Source organism: Oryctolagus cuniculus, chromosome 8, assembly GCF_964237555.1.
Source record: "Oryctolagus cuniculus chromosome 8, mOryCun1.1, whole genome shotgun sequence".
Lineage (NCBI taxonomy): Eukaryota > Metazoa > Chordata > Mammalia > Lagomorpha > Leporidae > Oryctolagus > Oryctolagus cuniculus.
Window position 1 is genome coordinate 133,779,545 of NC_091439.1, and position 10,980 is coordinate 133,790,524.

Here is a 10,980-nt window from a genome sequence, read left to right on the forward strand (position 1 = left end):
TACTCTAATCTTTAGTATTTCTTTCCTCCTTTTGGATTTGGGCTTGATTTGCTGCTGTTTTTCTAAATCCTTGAGGTGCATGGAGAGTTCATTTGTTTGGTTCCTTTCTAGCTTCTTGATGTAGGCACTAATTGCTATAAACTTTCCTCTTAGCACTGCTTTTGCTGTGTCCCATAGGTTTTGATAGGTTGTGTTATCATTTTCATTTGTTTCTAGAAATCTTTTGATTTATCTTTTAATTTCTTCGATGACCCACTGTTCATTTAGGATCATGTTGTCCATTCTCCATATATTTGCATATGGTGTAGAGATTCTTGGGTTGTTGATTTCTAGTTTCACTGCACTATGGTCTGAGAAGCTGCATGGTATAGTTTCAATTTTTTTGAATTTGTTGAGGCTCCCTTTATCGCCTAGCATATGGTCAATCCTAGAGAACGTTCCATGTACTGGGGAGAAATATGTGAACTCCTTGGCTGTGGGGTGGAGGTTTTGAAGATATCTATTAGGTCTATTTGGTCTATGGTGTCAATTAGCTCTGTTGTTTCCTTGTTGAATTTCTGTCTGGTTGATCTGTCCATTGGTGAGAGTGGGGTGTTAAAGTCCCCTGTTACTATTGTATTTGAGTCTGTATCTCCCTTGAAATCCTTTAGTAGTTCTTTCAGGTAGCCAGGCGCCCTGTAATTAGGTGCGTATACATTTATAATAGTAATGTCTTCCTGTTGGATAGATCCTTTAATCATTATATAGTGCCCTTCTCTGTCTCTTTTAATAGTTTTTATGTTAAAGTCTATTTGTCTGATATTAGGATGGCCACACCAGCTCTTTTTTTATTTCCATTAGCTTGGAGTATCTTTTTCCATCCTTTCACTTTCAGTCTGCATGCATTTTGCTGATAAGGTGTGTCTCCTGAAGGCAGCATATAGATGGATTCTCTTTCTTGATCCAATCAGCTAGTCTATGTCTCTTTGTAGTGGAATTAAGACCATTCACATTCAGTGTGATTACTGTTAAGTCCTGTCTTTTCCCATTCATGTTTCCTGAAATAAGCTGTTTATGTATTTTGAACTTTGTTTGTGGGTTACTCTACATTCGCTTTTTTTTTGTAGTGAAGTTCTTGTTTTTGTATTTCTCTCTGCAGCACATCTTTGAGCAAGTGTTGTAGGGTTGGACGCGTGGATACAAATTCTTTCAGTTTCTGTTTGTCGTGGAAGATCTTTATTTCCCCTTCATTCATAAATGATAGCTTTGCAGGGTATAATATTCTAGGTTGGCATTGTTTGTCTTTTAAAACTTGAAATATATCAGGGCATGTACTCTCTAGAATACTATACACCAGTCAAAAACAATGAAATCCAGTCATTTGCAACAAAATGGAGGAATCTGGAAAACATCATGCTGAGTGAATTAAGCCAGTCCCAAAGGGACAAATATAATATGTTCTCCCTGATCAGTGACAACTAACCAACCACAAAAAAAGGATACTTGTTGAAGTGAAAGGGACACTATAAGAAACAGTGACTTGATCAGCTCTTGTCCTGATGGTTGATGTACAATGTAATACTTTATCCCTTTTAATATTTTTTTGTTCTAGTACTATTGGTTGAATTCTGTAATTAACACACATTTATTCTTTGGTATTTAAATTTAATTGAAAAGTGATCCCTGTTAAATATGAGTGGGAATAAGAGAGGGAGGAGATGTACAATTTGGGACATGCTCAATCGGACTTGCCCCAAATGGTGGAGTTCAAAATGTGTCAGAGGATTCCAATACAAGCCCATCAAGGTGGCATGTACCAATGCCATCTCACTAGTCCAAGTGATCAATTTCAGTTCACAATTGATCACACTGATAGGTCCAAGAGTCAAAGGGATCACACAAACAAGTCTAGTGTCTGCGAATACTAACTGATAGAATAAAAAAGGGAGAGAACAATCCAACATGGGAAGTGGGATACATAGCAGACTCATAGAATGGCAGATGTCCTAAATAGCACTCTGGCCTCAGAATCAGCCCTTAAGGCATTCGGATTTGGCTGAAGAGCCCATGAGAGTATTTTAGGCATGGAAAGCCAAGACACTATGGCAAAAAAAGAGGACCTACATGAAAGATCTCTGCGAGTGAGATCCCAGTGGAAAGAACGTCTCATCAAAGAAGGAGGTACCTTTCTCTGAAGGGAGGAGAGAACTTCCACTTTGGCTATGGCCTTGTCTAAATAAGATCAAAGTCAGCGAACTCAAGAGGCTTCCATAGCCTTGGAAACTCATGACTAGAGCCTAGGGAGATTATTGATGCCATAAACAAGAGTGTCAATTGTTAAGTCAACAACAGGAGTCACTGTGCACTTACTCCTCATGTGGGATCTGTCCTTAATATGTTGTCCAATGTGAAGTAATGCTATAACTAGTACTGAAATAGTACTTTACACTTTGTGTTTCTGTGTGGGTGCAAACTGATGAAATCTTTACTTAATGTATACTAAATCGATCTTCTGTATATAAAGATAATTGAAAATGAATCTTGATGTGAATGGAATGGGAGAGGGAGCGGGAGATGGGAGGGGTGTGGGTGGGAGGGAAGTTATGGGGCGAAAAAGCCATTGTAATCCATAAACTGTACTTTGGAAAATTACATTTAGTAAATAAAAGTTTAAAAAAAATAAAAATAAGATAGAATGGCAGGTTCTCCTAGAAACAATTCAATCTTGCCAGAAACTTCACAAACAGTAGATGGAACCTGGTGTTTGCTTGGAAATCAGCTGCCTTTATATTCCAGAACTGCTTTAACCACATTTTCATGTTTTAGCTAACAATGTCTGTCTCAGTTCCATCTGCAAATCCACCACAGATATTTATTACTGATGAGAAATTCTGTGCATAGCTGATACTCTCACTGCTTGGTAAAACTGTCCTTCTACACTCAACTTGGACTATTTCCTTTTTTTAAAGATTTACTTATTTATTTGAAAATCAGAGTTACACAGAGATAGAAAGAGAGGCAGTGAGAGAGAGAGGATTCCATCCGCTGGTTCACTCCCCAGTTGGCCGCAATGGCTGGAGCTGTGCCGATCTTAAGCCAGGAGCCAGCAGCCTCCTTTGGGTCTCCCACACAGGTGCAGGGGCCCATGGACTTGGGCCATCTTCCACTGCCTTCCCAGGCCACAGCAAAGAGCTGGATCGGAAGTGGAGCAGCCAGGTCTCAAACCAGCGCCCATGTGGGATGCTGGCACTGCAGGCAGTGGCAGCTGAACCCACTACTCCACAGTGCTGGCCCCATATTTCTTTTTTTTAAGATTTATTTATTTATTTGAAAGGCAGAGTCAGAGAGAGAGAGAGAGAGAGAGAGAGAGAGAGAGAGAGAGAGAGATCTTCCCTTCACTTATTCACTCTCCAAATGGCCTCAATTGCCAGGGCTTGGCCATTCTGAAGCCAGGAGCCAGGAGCTTTCCCCGGGTCTCCCACATGGGTGCAGGGGCCCAAGTACCTGGGCCAACCTCCACAGACTTCCCAGGTGCATTAACAGGGAGCTAGATGGGAAGTGGAACTGCCAGGACTTGAACCGGGCTGATATGGGATGCTGGCACCACAAGAGGTGGCTTTTATCTGCTAAGCCGCAGCACCAGCCCCTGAACTTGGGCTTTCTGGCATGTGCTGTTCTGGCAATCCATCTCTTGTGTAAATAATTCTTGGCTGAGACCACCCAGATGCTTCCTGGTAATAGGAAGTCAGCTACGCAGCAGTGTCATAATGAAACATCCAGGGATGGAGAAGGATAATAGATTTTTTTTTTTTTTGACAGGCAGAGTGGACAGTGAGAGAGAGAGACAGAGAGAAAGGTCTTCCTTTGCCATTGGTTCACCCTCCAATGGCCACTGCGGCCGGCGCACCGCGCTGATCTGAAGCCAGGAGCCAGGTGCTTCTCCTGGTCTCCCATGGGGTGCAGGGCCCAAGCACTTGGGCCATCCTCCACTGCACTCCCTGGCCACAGCAGAGAGCTGGCCTGGAAGGGGGGCAACCAGGACAGAATCTGGTGCCCCGACCGGGACTAGAACCCAGTGCGCCAGCGCCGCTAGGCGGAGGATTAGCCTGTTGAGCGTGGTGCCGGTGATAATAGATTCTTGATGGCAATGTGATTGTTATTAGAATATCAGGAACAAGAATAAATTTCATGTGTAAATTACAAGAGTCCACTTGTAATATCTTGATATTCTTTTATCACTATCTTTAAAAACAATTTTATGATAAATTTGAGAGTAAGACATGACTTTGGCCAGCATACTATCTTAAAAAGTTATTTCCTGAATTATTCCTGAATGTCTGGTATTAAGAATTCTGGTTTCTAGCTCTGTTAACACATTGAACTGAGTTAGTAGCATTAGTCAGACTTATGAACAAATTACATGGAGGACAATAAAATTATTAAAAGTGTTCAGGATTGGGGCAGGCATTTGATGTAGTGATAAGTGGCCACTAGGATGCTTGTATCCCATATCAGAATGCCTGACTGAGTCCCAGCGACTCTGATTCCATTCCAGTTTCCTGCTGATGCACACCGTGGAAGGCAGCAAATAATGGCTCAACAGCTTGGGCTTCTGCCGCCCACATGGAATACCCAGACTGAGTGCCAGTTTTCTGGTTTTTGGCTATCTCAGTCCTAGCTCTCATGGGCATTTGCGGAATGCAATAGCAGATTGAAAATCCCTCTCCCTTTATTTCTGTCTCTCTTTTTCAATAAGTTAAAATTTTTTAACAACAAAACTACTAAGTTGATTAGATACAATTTTTTTATTTTACACAAAATACAAATCATTTGTTAACAAGACAACAAGAAATGGAAAGCAATATAACTAATTTTTAAAATGAAATTACAAATTGAATTGACACTGATTATGTACAACTAAATGAGTTAATTATACTGTAACACATTATCTTCCATATATTATGAATTCACACTCAGATTTAGAACTTTAATGTAAATTAAATTCCACATGTTAACAAAACTTCTGTTTGTTACACATACACAGGTATCACAATACATTTTTAAATGTTCCCCCACATTTGTTATTTGCAGTGAGAATTACGACAAATGAAGACAGTGTATAAGGGACATTAAGTCAGCTTTGATTCCATTATTAAGAAACCCATACAGAATTGGATTCAGACAACAAGACATCATGCCTAACAAGTGACAAATGCAATACACCAACTTGAAATGCCTGTTGGAGATGAGGTTGTCGTTGAAGTCCGTGACCACGTGGAACAGGTGGAGTGGCATCCAGCTCACGGCAAACACCAGGATCAGCACGGTCAGTCTGTAGAAAACGCTGCGAGACCTCTTCCTGACTCGCATGATGGAGCGTCTCACCCTCAGCTCATGCACACGGGCGTTTTCTTCAGGCTTCGTCTCAAAGCAGGTGGGGACCCCGGGGAGGAGCTTACTGGAAGAGGGTTGGCTCCGCACAGAGCTGGGCTTCTCAGGCAGCATTCCCAAATGCTTCTCCTGAGAGGGTCTCGCCGGAGCAGGCAGCACGCAAGCTGTCTTCTTGCTGTATCTTCTTCGGTGTTTCCTGATGAAGGCGTAGCCGCATTTATGGCTGCCAGGGAGTTTCACCTCAGGCCCAGCACCCTTCTTGGACGGATGAAGAGTCAAGTTGATCATCTCATTTTCCTCGAGTCTGTTTTCTTTGTTGGACAATCCACAGCTGATGCTCCTGCAGACGCTGGTATGACTTGCAGTGAGACAAACGAGCGGCAGAATGTACTGAACCAGCAAGAGAGAGATGGTGAAGGCGATTCGGTATGAATCAGAGGGCCACGACTCCACACACAGATACCTGCTGCTCAGCAGAGTGGAGCCAAACGTTTCCTGCAGTTCCACAAGACTGTGAAACACTGGCAGGGGAGAACAAATCGCGAAGCCTAGGGTCCAGACGGTCGCTATCAAGAAGTAGCCGTGGTTGGCTGTTAAGTTATTGGAGATGGGATGTTTTATCATGTGGTACCGGACAATAGCAATTGAGATCAAAATTAGAGTGGAAACCAGCACGGACACGCATTGAAGGAATGGCATGATATGGCACATGGCTTTCCCGAACATCCACTGGTCCAGCAGCACAGAGGTGAGTGTGAAAGGGGAGCAAAACAGTACAACCAAGATGTCAGAGAAGGCCAGGTTTCCTATGAGGAAGTTGACTGTGGTCTTCTGATGACGTTTTTTCACGAGAGCCATTAAAATAAGCAGGTTCCCCATGAAACCAAGGAGACTCACGAATGTATACAGCCCAATCAGAAAATACTGTAAATCATCCACACTGCTTTTGTAGTCGTCCCAGACTGGGAAGTCAGATTTCCGAGTAGCAGCAGTATTGTTCTCTGTGGCAAGTGTCTTATTATAAAAGTCCTTGAGCTCTAAATCCATATTACAGCCCTGCGTGGAATAAAGAGGTGTTCATTAGCAACTTGCAAAAATGATATGACTCCTAGAAGTTAACCCATTCAGATTTTATAGTTTGTTCCCATTTGTTTACTAATCTGCAAAAGAAGTGAGCACTTTTTTAAAAACAAAAGATTTATTTTATTTTTTATTTATTTGAAAGGCAGAGTTACACAGAGAGAGATGGAGAGAGAGGTTCCCCTTGCTGGTTCACTCCCCAAATAGCGGCAATGGCAGGGACAGGGACAGGCTGAAGCCAGGAGCCAGGAGCTTCCATCAGGTCTTCTACATGGGTGCAGGGACCCAAGTGTTTGGGCCACTCTTTGATGCTTCCCCAAGCGCATTAGTAGGGAGCTGGATCAGAAGTGGAGCAGACAGGACTTGAACAGGTGCCCACATGGGATGTCGGCATTGCAGGTGGTGGCTTTATCTTCCAAGCCACAGTGCAGACCCCAGGTGATTTTTTTAATTGGTTCCACGTGCAGTGCAAATGCTAACTGATGACAATCACAAGAAGTTAGTCCATCCACACTGAGTTAATCTGTGTTCCAGGAGAAAACTTTGTTTTTAAATTCACATTGGGAGTAATATAAATTAAAGACAAATGTATCTAAGAACTTGAAGATACATAACTTCTGCATCTTATATATCTTGAACTAATACTTAGACTAGTCAAGATACCTGGTACATGGTAGGTCCCATAATCTTACCTTTAAAATGTCTTTTTTCATGCTTGAATCAAGGCCAAACAAAAAAAGACATGTATCCTAAAGTTCTCCTTAGTCTGCTCACTTGATACAATCTCCTTCAGCCTACGCACAAGCTCTGTACAGAGCTGTCTGATGCCACATGTCACAACCTGCTTCACACTATGATTGTAATGCCTACCAGTCTGCCTGTTTCCTCATAATCACGGAAAAAGCACAAACTGTCCCTCATTCACCATGGTAGCCACAGCAACACATTTTAGAAGATCCTTTCTATGTAGGTAAAAAGATGCTTTGGCTACATGTTAATATCTATTTACTTATTTATTGCTAGATATAATTGAATAATTAAAGTTGTAAAACACATGTATATTTAAATTAATAAAAACATTGTGGTCTCAGCTTATGAGGACTTACAGTTACTGGTTCAACAAATTTCCTATTGTGTACATACATCATTATAAGTTTAACTTCAGTTTTGTTTCCTTATCTGGAATTATTTTCGGGAAGCTGATGATATCCCTCTGAAGACAAATTCATTTAAAACCCGGAGTTCACATTCATTCCTCCTGAGACCCTAACCAACAGTTTTCCTCGCTGTTGCTTCCAGGGTAAAAGGGTGGCCGGCACAGAAGTGACTCACGTGGCTGCTGAACCAGCCTCCTCACCACAGGACCAGCTGGTAGCCTCCCCGCAGTGAAGCCGGGTAGGTGGGTGAACTTCTGATCACAGTATCTTCTGCTAGCATTTCTGCCTCATTCCCTGAGCTCTGGTGACCCCCTGGCTCGATCTAGCTCCTTCAAGACCCTATTTATCCATCTGTGCGGGCTGCTGGCAACTGCGCTCCAGTTTGTTCTGACTCACGTCCCTGAATGGACCCCGTTCCTGTAACTTTGTGGTGGCTCAGCAATGACTGAGTGTCTTCGTTCCCTCACACTCAAGGCAGGGACAAGAGGCAAACTGAGCAGCACCTTCTACAGTGATTTCGTGCTTTCCTGGAACATGTAACAGTAGATGGCACTTACCTGGAGGAAAATTACCATCCAAAAGTTTTCGTAAAAGGGAAATGCAGTACAATTGGTGGTGATAGAAATAGGTAGTTTTGAGTCTAAAATTCAGATCTTCTCCAAAGTGTGCAATCAGAATTTGATCAGACCTCTCTGTTAAATGGAAATAGGGAAAGGTTTTAATTCTTGATGTTGTTTAATAGATGTTGTATCACATACATAATGGATGCTAAATAATTGGTTACTCATCATTTTAGAGAAGTAGTTTAGTTTTCCCATTTTACAAATAACAGAAATGAATCATCCTGGGAACATGAGAAAATTCGTTATCTATCTATTTACATATTCATAGTTGTATACAAGTTTGTATATATACACATGAATATTTATGTGTGTACGGATATAAGTTTGTGGAAAGTGGAGTTAAAAGTTTATTTGGGTGCAAAGAAATTTTGAAATCCATGCATATGGGGGGATGTCAAAAAGTTCATGAGAAATGCATATTATAAGCAAACTGAATGGATTTTTCAAACTTTTGGCAGCAAAATGTATTGTGTGTGTGCGTGTGTGCGTAAGTAATCACTGTAATTAGAAATGCTTCAACTGGTCTCAGATGAAATGAGATAGCTGCATAGGCAATAATAGTTTAACACTTCAAAATTTTAACTTGGATATTTCATTGTAAATGCTATAACATAAACATCAAAATAAAAATGCAAAATACATTTACCTCATATTTTTATTAAAATATTTCTATTTTAAATATATGCACATAAATGTTGAATTCATTAAATTATAAAACTACTGATTCCCTACTGAGCAGGTGAAGGAAATGCCATCATGAGTTCATTGGAAACTGGGGAAAAACTGAGGACATTTCTCTCCCTAAAATATTCAAGTGTTTTTTTTAACCAAGCAGCTAATGTACATATTAAAGGACACACCTCTTTTACTGAGCATTTAAGAAAGATTTGTTATTCACTTAATGAGCATTTGCTGAATATCCAGTGAATGTGCTCTGCTCCAATGGCATAAAGATGACTAATACAAGGTATCAGCAGAGGGCTCCTCTACAAGCGATTAAGCCAAGACCACAGGGTGACTAACGGCCCTAAATGGATCATGAATGAATGAATGGGTGCATGAATGAGGAGTACTCTCCTGACTGCTAGTGATGTACTCTGTTCACTGTTGCATGGACACTGCATTGCTGTTGAGTCTAATGGATCCTGATGTACCTATTGATAGATCACTAAATTATCTTTTTCCCCTGTATTTTCTCTCTAATATTCATTTATCAATTTGACTTTGGTGTGACTATGTCCTCCACTTTGCTACTCTCCCTCTAGCCCCACCTCCACCCCCATCACCACACCAACATACACATAGTTAACACCTCACACAGTACTTTGATTCTGTAACTCTGCTCTCACACTAAATTACGCACATTGCAAATAGAGGGTGTGTGTGGGGGAGTGGGGCTTGATAAGCAGTTTCTTTAAAAGTGCCTCCTTGTAGTCAGGAGATCATTTAAACATTGGGCAAACTTTCTTGGAAAAGATTTAAGTCTTCCGTATCAAAGTTGAAAAGCTAAGGCAGAGGAGCTACTTAGAGAATACGTAAGAGATTTCTTTCCTTAAACTTATGCTGCCCCTCTTCCCAAGCTACAGAATAAGCAAACCTACAATGTACACATAAATCTCTCACAATTATCGGCTTTTCAACAAGTGCTACAATGAACGCTGTGTGATTTTACACAACATATTTTATGTGTGACAAAAGTACTGTCGTGTGTGAAACTTGCTTCACTTCAGATTACTATAGAGATTGTGAAATATAAACAAAGACAGAATGTTTTAAAAATGAAGTTTTATTAAATTCGAAATCCCATAGGGACCATGAGAAACCTCTATTGCTTTATTGTGCTTAATTCCTCTATATTCTTCTTCTCTTCTGTATGCATCTGTAATTGCCACCGTTAGCATGTCCAGGCTGAACTGGACTTTAATTTCTTAGAAAAAGTGAAAAAGAAAGAAGTTCTCCATTAAGCTATTAAAAAAAAAAAAGCAGTATCTTTGAAAAGATTTGTTTTAATTTTCTTTCAAATTGATCTATGTGACACCAATGAAGGACGCGGAATAAAAGTCTAAGTACTTTAAGGAAACAGTGCTGGAATAACAGGAGAAACTATAGGGAGTTGAAGGGACACTCAAAGACGGATACACTGAACCAAGATTTCTTTGTTAGGATGATTTCCTGCCTTATGGAAATGCACAGCATACTTCTCCCCAAGGCTGCCAATCACATGAAGGAATAAAATGGTTTTTTTTTTTTTTTTTTCCCTCTAGCAATCAACTCGTGCCTATTTTGCTGTGATCCTAGAACAATGGCAAGATTCCAGGTTCCCAAATATTCCCGAGATTTGTCCCTAGAGCCAGAACCTGGCACAGCTTGAGCTGGAGGGAGAAATACAGCTGGGCTCAGCTGACAGACGCGCAGGCAGGCACCAGGCTCCCTTCTCCATTCTAGGAGCAGAGTTTCTCCTCCCCTGACAAATCTGCAATTTACCATTGCATCCAGACTGCACCGCACTGCTAGAATTTCCACGGTCTGTTCTGGCTTCAGTCCAACGCCCTGTCTTGTTCCTTTAAAAAAAGATAAACCGCAGCTCTGCAAACTTGGGGCTACGAGGTCCCCTCTTCTGGAATTCGCGGTGCAGGGGTGGCTGTGTGCTCGCCTCTCCGTCTGTCACGCGAGGCCACCCTGCCCACGGGAGCGCACACCTGGGCGCGCCGCGGACCCCGGGTCTGTCTGGGTCAGCCGTGGGACGCCGG

The 10,980-nt window shown here is 41.6% G+C and overlaps 1 protein-coding gene across 6 annotated transcripts in view; it reads right to left on the bottom strand.

Annotated features, from left to right (window-relative positions):
* Nucleotides 1-4,769: 4,769 nt before the first annotated feature.
* Nucleotides 4,770-10,980, bottom strand: part of NPY5R (neuropeptide Y receptor Y5) — a 172,167-nt gene continuing 165,956 nt past the window's right edge. For 3 of the 6 annotated variants that reach the window (XM_051831647.2, XM_051831648.2, XM_008273474.4), the window contains 2 exons: nucleotides 8,165-8,299; nucleotides 4,770-6,426 (listed from right to left, as the gene is read on the bottom strand). In XM_051831647.2, the coding sequence (XP_051687607.2) occupies nucleotides 5,077-6,426; nucleotides 8,165-8,182 (1,368 nt within the window). In that variant the 5' untranslated portion in view covers nucleotides 8,183-8,299 and the 3' untranslated portion in view covers nucleotides 4,770-5,076. 6 annotated transcript variants of the gene reach the window in all.